Below are 24,343 nucleotides of genomic sequence, written 5' to 3'. Positions count from 1 at the left end.
CACTTCCTCTGGCAGCTCGTTCCATACATGAACCACCTACCCAGGAAATGTGGGAGCCATGTTGGACTTTAGGTGAGGCTGAAATTAAAGGTCAAGTCCACTTTCCCTAGCATGCTCCTGGCAAATGTCCATGTTATTGAGAATAAAATGGATGAGTTTAAAGCTAGAATCACATCAAATGGAATGGAGAGACTGCTGTGTGCTTTGTTTTACAGAGGCATGGCTCACTGCTGTGATACCTGACTGTGCCTTACAACTTAAGGGTTTCTCAGTTCACTGAATAGATCCCTGTTATCCTTGGGCAAGACAAAGGGTGGTGGGGTCTGCCTCCTAATCAACACCTTCTGGTGCTCAGATGTAGCTCCCCAGACCTGGTATATCTTAAAGCAAAGTGCCGAGCCTACTACCTACTGCACGAGTTCACCTCCGCCATCCTGACAGCGGTTTATATCACACTCCATGTGGAACTGAAGACAGCTCTTGACAAAGTACACAACAAAGAGTCTTGAGACACAACCCCAGGCCTTGTTCATCAAGAGCTAGGCCAATCTCAAGAACTTGTTACCAAAATACCATTAACACATCTTCTGTTCCACGAGAGGTTTGAACATCCTTGACCATTGCTATACAACCATCAAAGATGCCCATTGCTCCATCCCCACCCCCATTTTGGAACATCAAATCACAATGCAGTGCTCCTCCTCCTGGTTCGCAAACAGAAATTGAAGCCAGGACCAAGTACAGAAAGTACAGTACAGAAAGTAATGCAATGTTGGTCTGAGGCAACAGAAGGTCTTCTACCAGACTGCTTAGAGTTGATGGACTTGGTCATATTCAAGAACTCAGCAACCAACCGAACTGAGTATGCCACTACAGTTGCAGACCTCATTAGTAAATGTGTAGCAGACTGTGTGCCAAAACATTAATCCAAATATTCCCCAACCGGAAACCATGGATAAATTGGCAGATCCACTCCCTACTGAAGTCTAAGTCTTAGGTGTACAAGTCAGGCAACCTTGATCTACACAGGAAATCCTGGTATATCTTCATTAAGACATCAGTGATGCCAAGAGATAACACTAAACCAACCTTGAGACCCAGACCAATCACACAGATAACCGTTGTTCATGGCAAGGCTTACGCGACATTACGGGCTACAAAGCAAAGTCAAACGGAATCATGGGCAACAATGCATCACTACGGATGAGCTCACTGCATTCTACGCTCCCTTTCAGCAGAAGGGCTGTGAAACAATGTGACCTATTCCCTCAGCCTTGGATGGGCCTGTACCCACTGTCACTGCCATGAATGTTACATCGACCTTCTTGAGACTGAGCCCATGGAAATCGACTGGCCTGCATGGATATCCTGACCATCCACTCAGATCCTGTTTAGACCAGCTGGCAGGAATATTTGCTGACATCTTTAATCTCTCCTTACTATGATCTGAAGTCCCCACCTACTTCAAGAAGACCACCATCATCCTGGTGCCAAAGAAAAATCGTGCAGCATGTCTCAATGACTATCACTCAGTGGCTCTGCCCTCCATAATTATGAAATACTTTGAGAGGTCAATTATTGCTCACATCAGCTCCACCCAACCAAACTGCCTTGATCCTTTGCAACACAAACAGGTCCACAGTAGGCGCCATCTCTCTGATCCTACACTCAACCCTGAAACATCTGAATAACAAGGATATCTATGTCTGGTTCCTACTTATTGACTACCTTCTGACTTCAACACCATCATTCCAAACAAACTCATCTCTGAACCCCAAGATGTTGATCTTGGCTCTTTCCTTCGTAGTGGATCCTTGATTTCCAGTAAGAATAGGTGACAACGTCTCCTTCACGAAAATTCTCAAAAACTGGTGTCCCACAAGGCTGCGTACTCAGTCCCAAATGTACTTCTTATATACTCATGAGTGTGTGGTCAAATTCTGCCTCAACTCCATTCACAAGTTTGCTGATGATACTACCATTGTAGGGTGGATCTCAAGCAAGAATGAGACAGAATACAGGAAAAAAGATTGAGAGATTAGTGGTATTGTGTAAAGACAGTAATCTCTCCATCAACATCAGCAAAATGAAGTAGCTGGTCATTGACTCCAGGAAGCCAAGTGGAGGGCATGCTCCAGTCTGTAGTAATGGTGCTGAGGTTGTCAAGTGTATCAAATTCCTGGCAGTGATGATCACTAAAAATCTGTCCTGGCCCACCAACATCAACGTGATGGTCAACAGAGTACAGCAACATCTCTACTTCCTCAAAAGATTAAGGAAATTCAGCATGTCTATGAAGACTCTTACAATTTTTTATAAGTGCAACATAGAAAGGATCCTATCTGGATACATCACGGTGTGATCTGGCAACTGCTCTGCCCAAGACCGCAAGAAACTATAGAGAGTTGTGAACACAGCCCAGTCCATCATGCAAACCAGCCTTCCATCCATTGACTTCATCTATACATCCCACTGCATCAGAAAAGCAACCAACATAATCAAAGACCGCTCCTGCCCGGATATACTCTCTCACTCTCTGTCGGGCAAAAGGTTGAATACATGTATGTATAGATTCAAGCACAACTTCTTCCCTACTTTAATCAGACTTTTGAATGGACCTCTCAAGTGCTTATGTTAATCTCTCTCTGCACCTTCTCAGTGGCTGTAACATTGTATTCTGCACTCTGTGCTGTTACCCTGATGCACTTTGTATGGTATGATTTGCCTGTATATAACACAGAATAACACTTTTCAGTGTGTCTTGGTACATATGATAATAAATCAATCAATCAATCAACCAACCCTCTGCATGAAAAATAGCTACACCTCCAGTCCTTTCGAAATCTTTCCCCTTTGAGATTAGATTAGATTCCCTACAGTGTGGAAATAAGCCCTCTGGCCCAACCAGTCCACACCGAACCTCTGAAGAGTAACCCATCCCCCTTTGACTGATGCACCTCGCACTATGGGCAATTTAGCATGGCCAATTCACCTGACCTGAACATCTTTGTACTGTGGGAGGAAACCGGAGCAAACTCACCTAGACATGGGGAGAATGTGCAAACTCCACACAGGTAGTCACCCGAGGTTGGCATCGAATCTGGGACCCTACTGCTGTGAGGCTGCAGTGTTAACCACTGAACCACCGTGCCATCCCTTAAAACTATTGCCTCTAGTTTTGGATTCCCTCACCCTAGGAAAAAGACCTTGGCTATTCACCCTATCCATGCCCCTCATGATTTTATCAACCTCGACTGGTTATCCCTCATGGCTAACTCTCCGCTGGAAAGTATGCAATATGGATATTGGACAAGGGCCACAATCAGACTTGGTTGTGATATCTTACTTGATCAGTCTTTCTGATTTAGATATGTTGGTTTTGGAGAGGAGCTTGTGTCTTGAGTCTCTCTGCTTGGCTTCCAGTGGGAGCAACTAGCTTGTCTTTCTCACAGCTAGTAATGGTGAATCTCCAGAGTGAGTTAGCAAAATTGGCTGGATGGATGGTTTGCAATGCAGCATGATGCCAACAGCCTAGATTCAGTTCCTGCACTGGTGAGATTACCATGAAAGATCGTCAACCTCTCTCCCGGAAGCATGGTGACCCTCAACTTAAACCACCACCAATCGTTTCTCTGTGATGGGAGAACAGCCCTACGGTCTGGTAAGACTACGGCAACTTTATCTTTACATCGCAAACCTAGCAAATTTACATCAGCTGTGCATGAGACGATTGTACCGGGAAATGTGGAGCAAAATAGATCCTTTCCAGGGCACGTGTACAAGTAGCAAACGAAGAGACAATAACTCGTTGCAATGTCTGAAAATTATGGTTGGAGCAGCTACAAAACTGAATGGCTCAGAATCAACAGAGGTGAAAAATTGGGGAAACGAAATTGTGACATTGCACAATGCTTCCATTCATATTCTAGGCCCACAAATGGCAAAAGTAGTGTAAGATCAATTTAATTCTGTTCATTTAAAACTCATGACTTCATCACTCAAGAAGACGTTTCTATCACATCAGACTGCTGTCAGTTACACATTCTCTATTTGCATAGTGAAGGGCACTAAATAAGCAATGATCTTGTGCATATTTACTCACAGCATTTTCAGACAACTAATGGTAGCTGATGAATATGTAATTAGAATTTGACAGGCTCCTGCATGAAATAAAGTCTTCAAGGCAGCCCTGCATTTTGAAAAGTTGCAATGGTTAACTTCCAGAAATCATTAAAACACATTTGGCATTCATAAAGTGCCATTAATTTGAAGCCAAAGAAACCAAATAATCCAACTACTATTCTCACAGATGTTATAAGAATTTGTATTATTCTCACTGACTGACCACAAGGCATGTGTGTGTGTTTGAAAATATTTTAATTTGTCTCGCTAAGAAAATCAATCGAGAATTGACAGCTGCTTTGAAATGCTGTAATGCCTTTTATCACATGAAGATAGATCATATGAAATTGCTATTCTCAGAAGGAATCTGGGACTAGACTCCAATATATCTCTCCAGCACTCTGACATTTTAAGTATGGAATTTCTATTGGAGTTTTCATCACAGAACTCTCTTTTCAAAATCTTTCCTGAAAAGATACTAAAGGATTGAAATACTGAATGTTAACAGCGGAATTATGGTTTGGTTGTGCAACACATGGAAATTGATTTCTTCTCAAAGGCTAGATTTATTTTCTCTGCTCTTCAGAAATTATGTATGTAATTTGAACATAAATTTGGATATATACTGTTACAAAATCACTGTTGTTCAAGAAAGGGCAACAAATTACACTTACAATTAGACGTGTCAAATGAAACTTAAGTGTTAATGTGGATCTCTAACTCAGCCTTATGTAGTTGGGGCCAGCTTTGACCAATAATGGTTTTCTGAGGCTGCCAGTTATGGGTCAGTGGTCGGATTTATGCATCTACAGTCAAAAAGTTAAGGATTCAACCCCCAGTCGAGTGATGTGGGAAGCTACTGGAAATGACAGCTTTCTGATAAGACATTAATCCAAAGCTCTGCCTGCCCACTTGGCTGGTTTAATTGATCCTATAGTGCAACATGAGTAGAGAATGGCTAACATTTATCCCTATACTGATACCATTAACAGGTAACCTGGTTACTTATGGAGAAAGTAAGGACTGCAGAGGCTGGAGAGTCAAAGTGTGTTGCTAGAAAAAAACACAGAAGCTCAGGCAGCATCCGAGGAGCCAAGAGAATCGATGTTTCAGGCAGGACCCTTCTTCAGTTCTGGAGAGGGGGAAGGGGGCTGAGAGATAAATAGTGGGTGTGGGACGAGGGGAAAAGTGGGGAGGATGGCAATAGGTGGGCGAAGGTTGGAGATGATGATGATAGGTTGGTGGGAAGTATGGAGCAGATAGGTGGGAAGGAAGATGAAATAGGTAGATCAGGCAAGAGGGCAAACTTCAGTCTGAGGGTTGGATCTGGGATGGGTTGGGGGAGAGGAGGTTTGGAAACTGGTGAATTCAATGTCCATGCAGTGTGGTTGTAGGCTCCTGGAGTGAAAGATGTGTTCCTCCTTCAGTCTGCTGGTGACCTTGTGTGGTCGATGGAGGAGGCCCAGAATGGACACGTCATAGAGTGATTGGAAGACAGAGCAGAAGGGGGAGTTGAAATGGATGGCCATAGGAAGGTGGGATTAGTTGGTACGTATAGACCAGGGACCATTCCACAAGCTTGCGCTCGGTTTCTCTGATGTAGAGGAAACTACATTGAGAGCACTGGATGCAATAAATGAGGTTGAATTTGCCAGATTTGGAATGATCCTTTCAGGCCTTGGATCAAGCTGAAGGGAGAGGTGTGCACACAGGTATTGCACCTCTTATGGTAGCAGGGGAAGATGCCGAGTGTGGACCTAATGAGGGAGTCACAGACGGAACAGTCCCTACGGAATGTAGATTGGGGTGGGGACAGAAATATACTTTTGGTGGTGCGGTCTGACTGTAGATGGTGAAAATGCCTGAGGATGATGCGTTGGATCTGGAGATAGATGGAATGGAATGAGAAGACCAAGGGATTCTATCCTTGTTGTGTTTGGGGGTGTGGGGTTCAAGGGCAGAGATGCAGGAAATGGAGGGGAAAGTTGTGATCCCTGAAGTAGGAGGACAGCTGGATTGGAATAGCTCATGCTGAGACCAGATACAATGGAGGCAGAGGAATTGGAAATAAGGGATCACACTTTAATGGGGAGGAGGGTGGGGGTGGGGGCTCAGTAGTGGGAGGAGGTGTAGTCAAGGTAGCTGTGGGAGTCAGTGGGATTATAGTAGATGTCAATGTTGAGTTAGTCACCCAAGACAGAGACGGAGAAGTCCAGGAAGGACACGGAGGTTTCAGAGATGGTCAAGGTGAATTTGAGGTCAGAGTGTTGGTGAGGTGAATGAACTGTTCAAACTCCTCATTGCAGCTTGAGGCAGTGCCAATACAGTCATCAATGTAACAGAGGAAAAGGTGGGGGATGATGCTAGTGTAACTGCAGAAGATGGACTGTTACATGTATCCTACAAAGAGGTAGGCATAGCTCGGGCCATGCAGGCATTGCTTCCCCTGCCCCCCACTTCTGATTTGTGGGAAGTTGGAGAATCGAAAGGAGAAGTTGTTGAGGGTAAGAACCCGTTCTGTCAATCAAATGAGAAAGTCAGTGGAGGGGGAACTGGGTGGGTAAGTAAGAGAGGAAAAATCAGAGGGTTTTAGGTCTTCCTAATGGGAGATACAGGTGTAGAGGGACTGGATACCCATGGTGAAAGTGAGGTGTTGGGGGCCAGGAAATCAGAAGTCCTTCCTGTGGTCATCTACTTCAACTCCCCCCTCCCACTCCCCTCAGGACATGTCCATTCTGGGCCTCCTCCATTGCCTACACAAGGCCACATGCAGACTGGAGGAGGAAAACCTCATCTTCCACCTTGGGAGCCTATAACCACGCAGCATGTACTATACATTGAATTCATCAGGTTCCAAATCTCCCCACCCCAACCCCATCCTGATCCAACCCTGTAATTCAGATCCGCCCTCCTGACCTGTCTTGTCAATCTTCCTTCCCACCTATCCACTCCACATTTCCCATAGACTATCACCATCACCTCCTACTTTTGTCCACCTATTATCATCCGACCTACCTTTCCCCCTGCCCCATGTCTCCTCCCCCATTTATCTCTCAACCTGCTTCCCCCTTCCCAGTCTTGAAGAAGGGTTATGCCCAAAACATCGACTCTTTTGTTCCTCAGATGCTGCCTGACCTGCTGTGCTTTTCCCAGTGCCAGACTTTATCAACTCGACCTGGTTATTTATAGAACATAGAACATAGAACAATACAGCGCAGTACAGGCCCTTCGGCCCTCGATGTTGCGCCGATCAAAGCCCACCTAACCTACACTAACCCACTATCCTCCATATACCTATCCAATGCCCGCTTAAATACCCATAAAGAGGGAGAGTCCATTACTGCTACTGGCAGGGCATTCCATGATCTTACGACTCGCTGAGTGAAGAACCTACCCCTAACATCAGTCCTATATCTACCCCCCCTTAATTTAAAGCTATGCCCCCTTGTAATAGCTGACTCCATACGTGGAAAAAGGTTCTCACTGTCAACCCTATCTAACCCCCTAATCATCTTGTACACCTCTATCAAATCACCCCTAAACCTTCTTTTCTCCAAAGAAAACAACCCCAAGTGCCTCAGCCTTTCCTCATAGGATCTTCCTACCATACCAGGCAACATCCTGGTAAACTTCCTCTGCACCCGTTCCAGTGCCTCCACATCCTTCCTATAGTATGGCGACCAAAACTGCACACAATATTCCAGATGCGGCCGCACCAGAGTCTTATACAACTGCAGCATGACCTCAGGACTCCGGAACTCAATTCCTCTACCAATAAAAGCCAGTACGCCATATGCCTTCTTCACTGCACTATTTACCTGGGTGGCAACTTTCAGAGATCTGTGTACATGGACACCAAGATCCCTCTGCTCTTCCACACTACCAAGTAGTCTACCATTAGCCCAGTAATCCATCTTTTTATTACTCTTACCAAAGTGAATCACTTCACACTTAGCTACATTGAACTCCATTTGCCACCTTTCTGCCCAGCTCTGCAGCTTCTCTATATCCCGCTGTAACCTGCCATATCCTTCCTCACTGTCTACAACTCCTCCGACTTTCGTATCATCCGCAAACTTGCTCACCCAACCTTCTAACCCTTCCTCCAGGTCATTTATAAAAATGACAAACAGCAATGGTCCCAAAACAGATCCTTGCGGAACACCACTAGTGACGGCACTCCAAGATGAACCTTTGCCATCAACTACTACCCTCTGTCTTCTTCCAGAGAGCCAATTCCTAATCCAAACCTCCAAATCACCCTCAATGCCATATCTCTGTATTTTCTGCAGTAGCCTACCATGGGGGACCTTATCAAACGCCTTACTAAAATCCATATATACCACATCTACCGCTTTCCCCTCATCTACCTCCTTCGTCACCTTCTCAAAGAATTCAATAAGGTTTGTGAGGCACGACCTGCCCTTCACAAAACCATGCTGACTATCCTTGATCACATCATTCTTATCCAGATGTGCATAAATCCTATCCCTTACAATTCTCTCTAAGACTTTGCCCACAACAGAAGTGAGACTCACTGGCCTATAGTTACTAGGATTATCCCTACTCCCCTTCTTGAACAAGGGAACCACGTTTGCTAGCCTCCAGTCCTCTGGCACTACTCCTGTAGACAAAGAGGACACAAAAATCAAGGCCAATGGCTCTGCAATCTCCTCCCTTGCTTCCCAGAGAATCCTAGGATAAATGCAATCAGGTCCAGGGGACTTATCTATTTTCACCCTTGCCAGAATTTCCAACACCTCTTCTCTACATATCTCAAAGCCATCCATTCTACTTATTCGTGCCTCAGTATTCATATCGACAACAATGTCCTGTTCCTGAGCGAATACTGACGAAAAGTATTCAGTCAGCGCCTCCCCAATCTCTTCAGCCTCCACACGCAACTTCCCATGACTATCCTTGATTGGACCTATTCCTTCCCTAGTCATTCTTTTATTCCTAACATACCTATAGAAAGCCTTAGGGTTTTCCCTAATCCTACCAACTAAGGACCTTTCATGTCCCCTCCTTGCTGCTCTTAGCTCTCTCTTCAGGTCCTTCCGGGCTACCTTATAACTCTCAATCGCCCCTATTGAACCTTCACGCCTCATCTTTACAAAGGCCGCCCTCTTCCATTTAACAAGGGATTCCAACTCCTTATTAAACCACGGCTCCCTCACACGACCCTTTCCTCCCTGCCTGATAGGTACGTACTTATCAAGGACACTCAATAGTTGCTCCTTGAACAAGTTCCACATATCAATTACGCTCTTGCCTTGGAATCTACTTTTCCAATCCACACATCCTAAGTCATGCCTCAACGCATCATAATTTCCCTGCCCCCAGCTATAACTCTTGCCCTGTAGTACACACTTATCCCTCTCCATCACTAGACTAAAAATCACCGAATTGTGGTCACTGTCCCCAAAGTGCTCACCTACCTCTAGTTCTAATACCTGGCCTGGTTCGTTACCCAGAACCAAATCCAGTATGGCCTCACCTCTTGTTGGCTTATCTACATATTGTGTCAGGAAACTCTCCTGCACACATTGCACAAACACTGACCCATCTAACGAACTTGAGCTATAGCTTTCCCAATCAATATCAGGAAAGTTAAAGTCTCCCATAACAATCACCCTATTACTGTCACTCTTCTCCTGAATCATCTTCGCAATCCTTTCTTCAATGATTCTAGGACTATTAGGAGGCCTGTAAAAGACTCCTAACAGGGTGACCTCACCTCTCCTATTCCTAACCTCAACCCAAACTACCTCAGATGGCAAATCTTCATCCATCTTCCTTTCCACCGCTGTAATACTATCTTTGACAAGCAAAGCCACACCCCCCCCTCTTTTACCCCCACCTCTGACCCTACTAAAACATTTAAACCCTGGAACCTGCAACAGCCAATCCTGTCCCTGATCTAGCCATGTCTCCGTAATAGCCACAACATCGAAGTCCCAGGTACCAACCCACGCTGCGAGTTCACCTACCTTATTTCGTATACTTCTGGCATTAAAGTATACACACTTCAAGCCACTCTTCTGTTTACAGGCACCATCCTTTAAGATTGATGCCATATTCCTACCCTCCCTACACTCCAGGTCCTGCACCCTAAAGCTACAGTCTGGGTTCCCATGCCCCTGCAGAGTTAGTTTAAACACCCCCAAGAGGACTAGCAAACCTCCCCCCAAGGATACTGGTGCCCCTCAGGTTCAGGTGCAGACCATCCTGTCTATAGAGGTCCCACCTTCCCCAGAAAGAACCCCAGTTATCCAAGTACCGAAATTTATCTCAGTCTTATTTGTGGAGCCTTGCTATGATTGGTCTGTGATAATAATCTATAATCTATAAAGGGCCATAGATAATTTCTCTCTGTTAGGGGTCAATAATAGGTTACATAGCTGAGACAACCACTTCACAGGAAGCATCGGATAAGATAAAAAGATGGCTTCCATGATCTACCACAATGGTGATAAGTGTAATCCTAGGTGTGAACACAAGTGTGTCATTCATGAGCTAACTAATGCCCACTGCAGCTGCCATTTCAATGGTGAATACACTTTAAGTTTTGTTGGTTGTAATATTCTTTAGAAATATGAAAGGCGTTTGTTTCACTTCAAAATGAGTTTGACATTAACTGTGTACTTAACAAAGGAAATGTGGTCGCAATATAAGTCAGCCTCTAACTTCCTTCAATTGGTATTAAACTTTACAATCAATGATGGTACAAAGCTATTTGAGCATGGGAAATGAAAGCGCTGTGCAGCTTCAGTACTGCTATCCCTGAATGACTGCAGACAATTAGTAGTACAGAATATAGCAAACGTTTAGCTCCTTTTATTTAAGCAAAGAAGGGAAGTTAGCTCAGATAACTAGATGGCCATCAATGTAGTATAGACCGATGCCAACAATGCAGGTTTGATTCTTGTTCTAGATGCAATAGATTGGCAAGCTACCTCCTTGCCTTGCCACAAAGTGGAAAATGATAACAGTCACTGACAGAAAAGTGCCAGGATGAAGACTCAGGACATCGGTTAGGCCATGTTCAGAGTACCATGTGCAGATCTGCTATCCCTCCTATAAGAAGGATGTTGTGAAACTTGAAATGGTTCAGGAAAAATTTACAAGGATGTTTCCAGGGTTTGGAGGATTTGAACTATAGGGAGAGGCTGAATAGGCTGGGGCTTTGTGCCCTGGAGCATAGGAAGCTGAGGGGTGACCTCATACAGGTTCACAAAGTCATGAGAGACATGGATAGGGTGAATAGCGAAGGTCTTTTCCCCAGGATGGGGGAGTCCAAAACTAGAGGGTAGAGGTTTAGGGTGAGAGGGAACCAAAAGGGCAACTTTTTCACCTAGAGGGTGGTGTGTGTTTATGGAATGAGCTGCCGGAGGAAGTGGCGGAGGCTGGTACAATTACAACATTTAAAAGACATCTGGTTGAGTATATGAATAGGAAGACTTTAGAGGGATATGGGCCAAATACTGGAAATGGGATTAGATTCATTTAGGATATCTCGTCAGCATGGATGAGTTGATCTGATAGGTCTGTTTCCGTCCTGTACATCTCCATGACAATACAACACTATGACTTGTCTTCAGCAGAACATACATAATGATGTTTGAAGAAAGCCATTAGACTGACCATTTCATTATCAGTGCGAGGGATAAGCATCAGTATTAAAGATGTGCGACAATAAGAATGTCCATCCTTAATCTGTTTCATGAATATTCTGGAGTAAAATGTTATGAGTCCTCTTTAGCATTGTAGCTCATGTAGAATAGATTCAACTTTGGTGCAATGATGCTTTTTGAAAGAATCACTCAGACATTTTGAGCTGAACCTTAAGCCCCTAAAATGGGTGAGCTGCACTCAGGTTACAAGTTAAAATTGGACAAGTCTGAAGCAGGGACCCAACTGATCAAAAACTCATCCACCCTCACTGGAATAGAGGTGGAATGAGGTGAGGACAACCAATCCACTTGCAGGAGTTCAGCTGGTCATTTAAACATTATCATAAGACTCCTTGCCTTCATTTTTTAACTCCTGTTTGCGATGTTTCTCAAGCCAGGAGTTGGGGATGGCTGAATCCATGAGGACCCATACCATCTCTCATGATAATTTTTCTGGCATGCTCAGAGCTCAATGTTCAGCAACATAAGCGTCACCTTTCATTAGGGGTATAACTCCAGTTTGAGGACTGTACATTATACATAAACATAGGAAAGGGGAGAAGGAGTAGGCCATTCAACCCTTCAAGCCTATTCCACCATTCAAGATGATCATGGCTGATCATCCGCAATGCTTTCCAGATTCTTGGCAGTCACTGATACATTGTAAATACAATCTGATCTTGCCACACTTGACTCACAAATGTCTGATGCAGATGCTGGATAGAGACCACTAAAGTTTTTAATTCTCCAGAGCATTCTTCACATCATAAGCACAAAACTTCCTCAAAATTGTTTTCAAAATGCACTTTGAAATCTTTGCTTTCTTTTGAAGACCTACTTCTGTTCCTTTTCAAAAGACAAGGTCGCACAGAACTCTATTTAAAATACGTCAGTCTTCAAGTAATAGCATCTTTTGCTGGTGAACCTGTATTTGCATAAGAATTTGGCTTCATTTACTGATTGATAAAAATGTCTGGAAGTCACAAGGGGAAATTGGCTTGCACAGGCTAGTTCAGTCCTGACTGTAGTACTTTGTCTAATTCTCCAAACAGTAATTTAAAGAATGAGGGTTTGGAGAAAGTATTTAAAATGATTTAAGAAGGACTGAGGAATATCAGAAACACAGGTCGGAGAAACAGGGTTTGATCTACATGGAGGAAAGTAGACTGATCAAGGTGTTTAAAATCATCATAGGTCTGGACAAGGTAGATAGGGAGAATCTCTTCCCATCAGTAGAAGGTTTATGAACCAAAGTATAGTAATTTATTTTTTGTCACAAGAAAACCAAAGTTGACACAAGGAAAACCTTTTCAAAAAATGCATCAAATGTGATCAGGAATTCATAGGCTGAAAAGATGATTGAAACAAATTCAATAATGGACTTCAAAAGGAATAAGTATCAAAGACAAATGTTGCCTTTAAACTGTGTGTGTTTAGCTGCTCCAAAGTGCAACACACAGCTCTCAACATCGGCTGGTTCCAGAAGTGTTTGCAACACACGGACTTTGGAGACCCATGCAGCCAATCAGAAAACCAGAGCGACCGTTGCTTCAAACAAGCCAAAATACTCTTATTGAGAGCTGATCTGGACTCAGTAGGCTGAATGGCTTCCTTCTACAATACAACTGTTCTACAAAAAGAACAACTTGCAAGGCTCAATCAACAATTAGAGTTCCCTGCATGGTTAAGCTAGTTACCAGGATGATTAATTTTGACACATTATGAAGATTACAGAAGCCACAGAGAGACCAAATAATCCTTTTGATCTATATTGATGATCTTGACAGCAAAATATTCCTGATGAAGAGCTCATGCCAGAGACATCGACTGTTCTGCTCCTCGGATGCTGCCTGACCAGCTGTGCTTTTCCAGCACCCTCTTCAACAAAGTTAAGCACATATGCAAGGTTGAACAGTTACAATCAGCAACTCATTATTTTTTCATTTTGGTAATGCAGAGATGAATGTGGCATATTACACCAAGTTCTTTTGAAGAAGTCCTAACACTAATAACATTATGCCAAGGTGTGGTCATGGTACACGAGGGACATATGGATTGTGAACACACAGGTGGCTAGCATGTGCATGTCAATCTGTTCACTGGCTTCAAGAAATCAATCATAAAGGTGTCACATGTATCAATCCAGCAGTGGAGGGAGTCTCCACATCTACATGATGTTTTTCTCTGCCCTGGACAAAAGTAGCAACAGTTCCACTCACACTTTGAGAAGAAAATTATACCTTTATGATGAATCGCTTCCCTGGATTTCTCATTGTTTGACAAATTACAACACAATGAGTGCAACTGTCGTTGACACCATCAGTATTATTTTCAGATCAAACTGAACAACATACCCTACATTTTACTATCATCCATGTGCCTTTCTCCAAAGTCCGTGTGTCCTTAATATGACTGACTCTACTACCACTGCTGGCAGTGCAATCCACTCACTCACTACTCTCTGTGTAAAGAACTTACCTCCGACATCTGGAACAATCCTCTAATCACCTTAAAATTATGCCCCCTCATGATAGACATTTTCGCCCTGGGAAAAGGTCTCTGCCTATCCACTCTGTCTATGCCTCTCATCATCCTGTGCACCTTTATGAAGTCACCTGTCAACCTTCTTCACTCCAATGAGAAAAGCCTGAGCTCCCTCAACCTTTCATCATAAGACATGCCCTCCAGTCCAGGGAGCATCCTGGTAAATCTTCTCTGTTCCCTCTCTAAAGCTTCCACATCCTTCCTATGATGAGGCGACGAGTACTGAACGCAATATTCCAAGTGTGGCCTAACCATGGCTTTATAGAGCTGCAGCATAAACTCACAGCTCTTAAACTCAATCTCCTTGCTAATGGAAGGCAACACGCCATATGCTTTCTTAACAAACCGATCAACTTGGTTGGCAACTTTGAGGGATCTACAGACATGGACCCAAGATCCCTCTGTTCCTCCACATGCCCAAGAATCCTGCCTTTAACCCTTTAATCTACATTCAAATTTGACCTTCCAAAATGAATCATTTCACACTTTTCCAGGTTGAACTCCATCTGCCACTTCTCAGCCCAGCTTTGCATCTTGTCAATGTCCTATTGCAAACTACAACACTATGCACAACTCCATCAACCTTTGTGTCATCAACAAACTTACTAACCCACCCTTCCACTTCCTCATCCAAGTCATTTATAAAAATCACAAAGTGCAGAGGTCCCAGAACAGATCCCTACAGAACTCCATTGGTCACCAAGCTCCAGGCTGAATACTTTCAATTTACTATCGCCTTCTGCCTTCTATGGGCCAGCCAATTTTGTATCCAGACAGCTAAAGTTCCCTATAAGACTTGGCTCCCTACTTTCTGAATGAGCCTACCATGGGGAACCTTTTCAAAGGCCTTACTAAAATCCACTGCTCTACCTTCATCAACGTGTTTTGTCACATCCTGAAAGAATTCAATAAGATTTATGAGGCATGACCTGCCCCTCGCAAAGCTATGCTGACTATTTCTAATCAAACTATGCTCTTCCAAATAATCATAAATCCTGCCTCTCAGAATCCTCTCCAATAATTTGCCCACCATATTTGGAAGACTGACTGGTCTGTAATTCACAGGGTTATCCCTATTCCCTTTCTTGAGCAAGGGACTAACATTTGCCACCCTCCAAACATCTTGTACTACTCCAGTGGACAGTGAGGACATAAAGATGATCACCAAAGGTGCAGCAAACTCTTCCCTCAGTTCCCGTATGAATCTTAGGTATATCCAGTCTGGCCCAGGGAACTTATCTATCCTCATGTTTTTCAAAATTTCCAGCACATCCTCCTTCTTAATATCAATCTGTTTGAACATATCAGCCTGTTTCACACTGTCCTCACAAATGACAAGATCCCTTTCACTAGTGAATACTGAAGCAAAGTATTCATTAAAGATTCCCTTACCTTCTCCGACTCCAGGTACAAGTTCCCTCTACTCTCCCTTATCGGCCCTACCCTCATGCTGACCGTCCTCTTGTTCTTCACGTAAGTGTAGAATACCTTGGGATTTTCCTTAGTCTTACCCACCAAGGATTTTTTCATGCCTACTTCTAGCTCTTCTAACTCCATTCTTCAGTTCCTTCCTGCCTACCTTGTAAGCTTCTAGAGCCTTCTCTGACCTTTGCTTCCTCAACCTTATGTAAACTTCCTTCTTGCTCTTGACGAGATGTTCCATGTCTCTTGACATCCAGTGTTCCTTACCCTACCATCCCTTCCTTTCCTCAATGGGACAAACCTATCCAGCATTGTCAGCAAGTGCTCCCAAATCAACATCCACATTTATGCTGTGCATTTTCCTTAGAACAGTTTAGGCACCCAGTTCCTGCCTAACTGCATTGTAATTTCCCCCCTGCTTAATTAAATACTTTCCCATACCATCTGCTCCTATTCCACTCCATGACTATAGTAAAGGTCAAGAAGTTGTGATCACTATCACCAAAATGCTCTCCCACCGAGAGATTGGACATCTGGCCTGGTTCGTTGACAAGCACCAAATCCAATATGGCCTCCCTTCTAGTCAGCCTATCTACATATTGAATCAGGAATCCTTCCTGGAAACACCTGACAAAATCTGCTCTATCCAAACTATTTGCACTAAGGAGGTTCCAAACAATATTAGGAAAGTTGAATTTGCCCATGACAACTACCCTGTTACTTCTTCCTCTTTCCAAAATCTGCCTCCCAATCTAATCCTCTGTGTCTTTGTTGCTATTGGGGGGGATAGAAAACTCCCAATAAGGTGACTGCTCCTTTAGTGTTTCTGACTTCCACCCATACTGACTGCGTAGACAAACCATCCTCAACGACCTCCCTTTCTTCAGCAGTGACATTATTCTGATTAGCAAAGCCACTCCCACACCTCTTTTACTTCCTTCCCTATTCCTTTTGAAAGATCAAAACCTCAGAACATGATTAACTATTCCTGCCTCTGTGATAACCAAGTCTTCGTAATGGCCACAACATCGTAGCTCCAAGCATTGATCCATGCTCTAAGTTCATCTGAGACAAAGAGTCTTCTTCTTCCAAAGTAAAGGAGAATGGAAGAGATACATTGCAAGTAAGCAGGTAAAGATCTATCAGAACTGAGCATTGGACAGAGAATTGAGAGGCAGAAATCTGAATACAAATCCTTGGTTAACAGAAAAGGTTCTTATGATGTGCAACCAATCCAGGTCACCCAAATTAATTATTCATCATGGTGCTACATTATGAAGGAATAGGGATCAGCTCAGGCCAATTTGTAGCACACCAATCATGCATGATGTCAAGTAAGGATAACATTGTGATGATGCCTTCATAGTGACATTGAGTAACTGCAACCAACAGCATGACAACTACACTGTCAAACAAAAGTAACAGAAATCAATATGTAACAACCTTCAACACTGCAATAAAGTTTGAAATTTTAGACTTGAATACTTTGTTTTGCTTATCTGTATAATCATCAAATTGACAACATGTGCCTGTGTGCAAAACAAAACTGCGGATGCTGAAAATCAGAACCAAAAACAGAAGTCACTCGAAAATTTCTGCAGGTCTTGCAGCATCTAAGGAGAGAAAGCAACATTAATGTTTTGGGTCCAGCTCTGAACAAGATTCACTGAACCCAAAATGTTAATTCTGCTTTCTCTCCACAGGTGCTGCCAGACCTGCAGAGTTTTTTTCTTGCCTGTGTACAACTATGTATAGTTGTTTGGAACAGGTGTTTTAAATCTTTGAACAGATGGGTTGTTGTGTTACATCTGACAGTCAATATGTCAGTATTCCTTTAAGAGACACATTAATGATGTCATCAATGTATCTGGCATGTGACCTGAGGATATAAAGACCTTATACTTCATCATGCCTCAGATCACTTGAAGCATGACACTCCAATGGATGAATGCTATTCTGTATGTAGCAAATATTGCTTGGAAAGTAATGGTTCTGCATAATAGATTGTAGCAATAAATCTGTCAGGTCTTGTAAGGATCAGTTTATACCCAATTCCATAGTATTAATGACGAGTTCCCTATGTTGTAGGAGATAATGCAAGCATCGTTTTATCAGGTCAAATACTTTGTTAGAGGAAAATATACACCAGGGGATTTGCTATTCTGGAGCCCAAAATGCAAATGCTTTCAGGGTTACCTTCAGCCTTCCAGGGTTCCTCTGTTCAAGAACATTCAGTGCCTGATCGAGTGACCTGGCTTCAGGAAGTAATAAGGGGTTTGAGGACACACTGATGTGCCCTTCCTGTTGATTACCTTCAAAACTGTGATTATCCTCCTGCCATCACTCATCTCTGGCCTGGATCCCAAGACAGTTGTGGGCATTGGGCACCCCATCTCAAACTGATGAAGCTCTGCCTGCTTCCAGCTGGATGGCAGCTCTCAAAGATAGGAACCTCCACCCCTCTGGGTCTTTGATCCTGACCACTGCCAGCCATAAGGACAAGGGCAGCATGGGAATACCACCGCCTGCAATTTCCCTTTCAAGGCACTCACTTGGAAATATATTGCTGTTTCTTCACTGTTGCTGGGTCAAAATCCTTGAATTCCCTCCCTCCCAAAGATATGGGTATACCTACAGGATATGGACTGTAGCAGTTTGAAACGCAACCGGTCTGTGCAATAAATGCTGGCCCAGGCAGCGACACCCACATCCCACATGAGTGAAAAAAAGGCTGAAAGTGTGATACTAAGTGCCAGCTACTGAGATCCCCACAGCCTACATTAAATCCATCCCTAATGTATTTGTTTCTTAAACCTCTTGAGAAGGATCTCTGATAGATGCCTAAAAGGATACATTCACGTTGTGTAAGTGGCTCATCCTATTAAAAACAACGTCTGTCATTTCTGCAGTGGTTCATTTATGCTGACTATCTATGCAACATGTAAAAATACTTCCTCATATTTTTGAGAATGTTTGTGTCTTCATAGCCAAAATGATTGCTGTTGTGCAAGTTTTGCCATGGCAACATAGTATGGTGGCAGTAGAGGTTGCCTGGCTGTATGTTGTGGAAATAGAGTTTGGCCAACCTTCTTTTTGATGCTGTAAAAATTCCCTATGTTTTTACAATCTGCATTCCTTATGTGTTATTTGCAGCACTCCTCTGTTACCCTGACCAATGTAAATAACTTCAGCCTCATCCAAGGTTAAAATATTTCATCAGCATTTCGGTACACACATTTAGTCTCTGGGTTACAGCTACTGGCTGGCAATATTCATCACTTAATCTCTCTGTCGAATAATGGATATTTCTGTAAAATGACCAAAGGTGCCTAACACTTGTAGAAATGGATCTATGAAGGAAGTCAATGAATTCAGGAAAAGGAAGGAACCAATTAGTGACATTAAATACATTTCTTTATTTCCAATATTAAAAAGTTAATTGCAGCTTTGATTTCTAAAGTTTTGGAGGAGGCAAGACCAGGAATGTATTTCTGCTTGGCAAATATAACTAGGAAAACCTTTATTTGTTTTATAATAGTTCTTATGGTAATGAGCTGCTCATTTTCTTATTGTTAGTTTGGTCAGGAAGGAATCATATCAGTAGCAATGAGCAACTGGATGAATGCCCAGAGTTTGTGCTGTGAATATTCCGATTGGATTTTAAAAGCCATTGGGTTTAAACTGCTTTTAGAGCTAAGTGCGATAATTATTGCATTTCTGAATATATTTCAGAGAAGTTGAAATAACTTTGGATGAAAGAAAGCCAATGAGGTAGACAGTTAATGTGCATATTTTCCTGCGAGGAGGAAGGTGAGTCAGGATATATTAGCTTTGCGGGAAAGTTAGCTATGGTTGACCAAGATCAAGACAACAACTTGCCTTCCTACAGTGCCTTTAACAATGTCTCAATCCACTTCACAGAAATGCTGTCAAACAAAATTTCAGTGGTGGAGATATAGGAATACTGTTGGGTTGAATTATCTCTGAGGATCAGAGATCAAATCATAGATCAATTTGCATCATTGTATTTGTTGTAGCATCTTCAAATTCATTATTCCTTCTTCGCAAGACAGTCTATAACATATAATCTCAGGAAGGGATGGGCTTCATGAGGTGAAAGACCTTTTTTTTTAATGCCCTCCATGAAAAACAGAAGTTTACTTTGTCTCTCCATTGACACTGATACAAGATCTGATGGTGTGAGTATTCAGCACTGCTCAGTTCTGCTTTCCGTGATAGTTACTTCATTGGCCATGAATCTGACTCATTAGCGAAGTATGCCAGATGTTGGGAGCTTCAACAATTTGCAACTCTTTCTACTTAGCTTTGAGTTGTACATTTATAAATCCTATCTCATAAGCAGATTGTAGTAGAAGGACCATCTTATTCCAGTAGACAGATAGAGGAAGAAAAAATGAGTGAAAAGTATCTCACCTTGTTGCATGAGAGCTCCTACTCCAAACCAGAAGCTATTCAATAGGGTGAAGTTGTTTTCCACAACGTCAGATCCAGGGTTACAAGGATGGGCATCGTACCATTCATAGGGGCTGAACCTGGAAGGGGAGGTCAAAAGAGTGAATAAGCAATGAGGAGGAAAACCACAAGCAATAAAGTCTGAATAAAAACAGAAGTGCTGAAAGTTTGATCAGATCTGTTAGCATCTGAGAGGAGTTATTTTTGTGCATGTGCAGACACTCCCATTTGCACTTTTGAGAAAATGAATGGATTTGGACAGAAATAAATGACCCATAGATAGTTTAGCTATGCGATTAAAGTTTTGGCATATTATAAAGTATTCACATCACAGAAACAGCTCCAAATGTTCTAGTCCAGTGTCAATGTTTCACACGAGCCTCTGCCCAACATATGCGATCTGACCTTTACACAAATGCTTTCATTCCTTCCTCTACTTAGCTTCTCCATGAATGCACTTCACCTTTCTCACTTCCTTGGTAACAAGGTCCATATTTTAATAACAGATTAGTGAGTCAGAAGGGTACTATTATGAAGTGACAGATTGGATGATATGTCTCTATACTATAGTGCTAACAAATGGCTCCTTGTTTTGCTATTTTTGAAGGAGGGCGTGTCACACAGATTGAAATATCAAAGCTTCAAAGATTTAGAGTGAGCAAATAAATAAAATTTTGTCTTTAAAAGCCGATAATTCCTTTATTTTTATAAGTCCTTTCAGGTGTATATTCCAAGTGGATACTTGATAGAAATGTATAAAATTAAGAGATATATAGATCTGATTGACAGTTGGAATTTCCCTCCCCTGCCACTGCAGGAATTGCAAAACCTGTGCCCACACCTACTCCCTCACCACGGCCCCTCCCTCACCACCTCTATCCAAGGCCCTAACGGAGCCTTCCACATCCATCAAAGTTTCACCTGCACATCCACCAATGTCATTTATTGTATCCGTTGCTCCCGATGCGGTCTCCTCTACATTGGGCAGACTGGACACCTCCTAGCAGAGCGCTTTAGGGAACATTTCCAGGACACCCGCACCAATCAACCCCACTGCCCCATGGCCCAACATTTCAACTCCCCCTCCCACTCTGCCGAGGACATGCAGGTCCTGGGCCTCCTCCACTGCCGCTCCCACACCACCCACCGTCTGGAGGAAGAACGCCTCATCTTCCGCTTCGGAGTACTTCAACCCCAGGGCATCAGCGTGGACTTCACTATTTACCTCATTTCCCCTTCCCCCACCTTACCTCAGTTCCAACCTTCCAGCTCAGCACTGTCCTCATGACCTGTCCTACCTGCCAATCCCTCTTCCCATTGACCTATCACCTCCATCCCCATCCCCATCCCCATCCCCATTCACCTATTGTATTCTTTGCTCCCTTCTCCCCAGCCCCCCACCCCCAACCCCCCCATTTATCTCTCCGCCCTGGAGGCTTCCTGCCTCTATTCCTGATGAAGGGCTTTTGCTCGAAATGTCGATTTTCCTGCTCCTCGGATGCTGCCTGACCTACTGTGCTTTTCCAGCATCACTCTGATCTAAACTCTGGCTTCCAGCATCTGCAGTCCTCACCTTCGCCTAGTTGTAATTTCTTTCCCGGAGTTGAAATGTCTAATACTAGGGGGAATGCATTTGAAGTGAGAGGGAGAAGATTCAAAGGAGATGTAAGGGGCAAATTTCTTTAGACAGAGAGTGGTAGGAATCTGGAACGGCCTGCCAAAATCAGTGGTGGGGGCAGATTTGGGGCTTTTAGATAGGCATATGAGTGGAGGGATATGGAGTATAGGCAAGCAGAAGGGATTAGTTTAATTTGGTGTCATGTTCAGTACAACCATTTTACATTCTATGCCATTGTCTGGTTTCAGTTCTTTAAAAATGTGAATTAATGATTACAATTGGTTTTTTTTGCTTGGGAGATCAATGCATTTGTAACTTTTTTTTAGACTTCAGGATACATAAAAGGATAATGGAGTTAAGATATACGGTGGAAGAAGAACCTGTAATTTAAATAAACTGAGGAAATCCTGGCATCTGTCACAGTGGTTTTAGTAGAAAGGGCATGTGTCTACAGACATGTAATATTCATATAATGGGAAAGCATTGGGATAGAAAGCAAGCGGACAGACTCTGATACCTTGTCACTACTTTACCTTTGTACCTCCAAATGAAAAGCACAGATTAATCTATATATATTTATACATACTCTGGACTTTCATTTATTAGTTTGATGAACAGTAGATGTGTAATTGATAGGGGAGTGATAATTTTGTGATAAGCATGGTTTGAGCTATAGGGAGAGACTGAATAGGCTGGGACTTTTTTCCCTGCAGCATTGGAGGCTAAGGGATGACCTTATAGAAACTTATAAAATCATGAGGGGCATGGATAGACTGAAAAGCCAAAGCCTGTTCCCTAAGGTAGGGGAGTCCAAAACTAGAGGGCATAGGTTCATGATGAGGGGGGAAAGATTTAAAAGGGACCTAAGGGTTAAAGTTATGCAGAGCATGCATGAAAGGCATCGGGATCGGTATATGAATAAGTAGGGTTTAAAGGGATATAGGCCAAATGTTGGCAAAAGGGACTAGATCAGTTTAGAAACAAAAACAGAAGTTGCTGGAAAGTCTCAGCAGGTCTGGCAGCATCTGTGAAGAGAAATCAGAGTTAAATTCTCGGTCCAGTGACCCTTCCTCAGAACTAATGGTAGCTAGGAAAGTGTTGGTTTATATGCAGAAGGAAGTTGGGGACGGGATAAGGAGTAAATGGTAGTTAGGGATAGAGCCCAAAGAGAGAGAAGAATAGTTGGACAGGCAAAGGATCCAATCACCATCTGGAGAGCGTGAATAGCTGTGAATGAAGACCGTCAGTAGCTAACAATAGGTAGTATGTAATAGCAGACTTGTGACAATAAGGCCTGGTGTGTGGGTAGGGGGCAAGGACATGGGGGAGTTCAGGTGCTAAAGTCATTGAATGGAATATTGAGTCCAGAGGGCTGCAGGGACCCTAACCAGAAAATGAGGTGTTGTTCTTTCAGTTTGCACTAAGCTTCAATGGAGCACTGCGGCAAGGCTGAGATACAGATGTTGACCAGGGAACAGGGTAGTGCATTAAAGTGGCAGGCAACTGGAAGCTCAGGGTCTTTTTTGCGGGCAGAACATAGATGTTCTGTGAATTGGTCTCCCAGTCTATGCTTCATTTTCCCAGAGTAGGGGAAACTACATCATGAGCACCGAATGCAATGAACTAGATTGCGAGAAGTGTTGCTTCACCTGGAGGGCCCTTGGATACTGTGGAGAGAGGAGGTAAATGAGAAGGTGTTACACCTTCAGTGGTTAGAGGGGAAGGTGCTGTGGGGCTGTGGAGGGCATTGGGAATGAAGGAAGAGTGGACAAGGGTATCCCAGAGGGAACAGTCCCTGCGGAAGGTGGACAAGGGAGGGGAGGGGAATATGTGTCTGTTGGTGGCACCTTGCTGGACGTGGCAGAGATCTAGGCTATCTGGTCAGTGAGGTGGACTGAAGGGTTTTTTTTGTGCTGTATATCTCTATGACTATGACTCTAGAAATCCAAAAACCTGGCTAAAGTTCCAGTAATCTAGATTTGAATCCCACCGGCCACGATGAAACATGAATCAAGTAAAGAGCTGGTCTAATGAAAACTATGCAACAATTGAATGTTGTTAAAAAAAAACATCTGGTTCACGAATGTCCTTTAGAGGAGAAATCTGGTCCATCCTTACCTGGTCTGACCTCCACATGATATTTAACGCACAGCAACAAGATCTACACTTAACTGCTCTCTGGCAATTAGGGATGGACAATCAATGCTAGCCTTGTCAGTGATATCCATTTCCAAAGAGTGAATTTAGTAAAAAATCAAGTGTCCACATACCGTCCCTCAAATTTCTCGTATCAATAAGTAACTTTGTGTATCACACATGCATCTTTTTGGCTCACTGTCAAATTTGCAGCATCTCCATTGATACTCATTACACTTACCTAAATGACGTGATTCAGAATTGTTAATTATAACTTAAGTCACTCGTATCTGTGTTAGAAATGCAAATGAATCAAATATTTCTTGATACTTTAAATCTACTTTTTTTCCTT

At 43.1% G+C, this 24,343-nt stretch overlaps 1 protein-coding gene across 2 annotated transcripts in view; it reads right to left on the bottom strand.

Annotated features, from left to right (window-relative positions):
* grik3 (glutamate ionotropic receptor kainate type subunit 3) overlaps positions 1-24,343 on the bottom strand; it is a 507,530-nt gene that overhangs the window by 108,451 nt on the left and 374,736 nt on the right. For both annotated transcript variants that reach the window (XM_072548544.1, XM_072548545.1), the window contains one exon: positions 20,199-20,317. In XM_072548544.1, the coding sequence (XP_072404645.1) occupies positions 20,199-20,317 (119 nt within the window). The remainder of the gene's footprint in view (positions 1-20,198; positions 20,318-24,343) is intronic.

This window comes from Chiloscyllium punctatum, chromosome 27 (genome assembly GCF_047496795.1).
Source record: "Chiloscyllium punctatum isolate Juve2018m chromosome 27, sChiPun1.3, whole genome shotgun sequence".
Lineage (NCBI taxonomy): Eukaryota > Metazoa > Chordata > Chondrichthyes > Orectolobiformes > Hemiscylliidae > Chiloscyllium > Chiloscyllium punctatum.
This window is presented reverse-complemented; position numbering and strand designations above follow the sequence as displayed.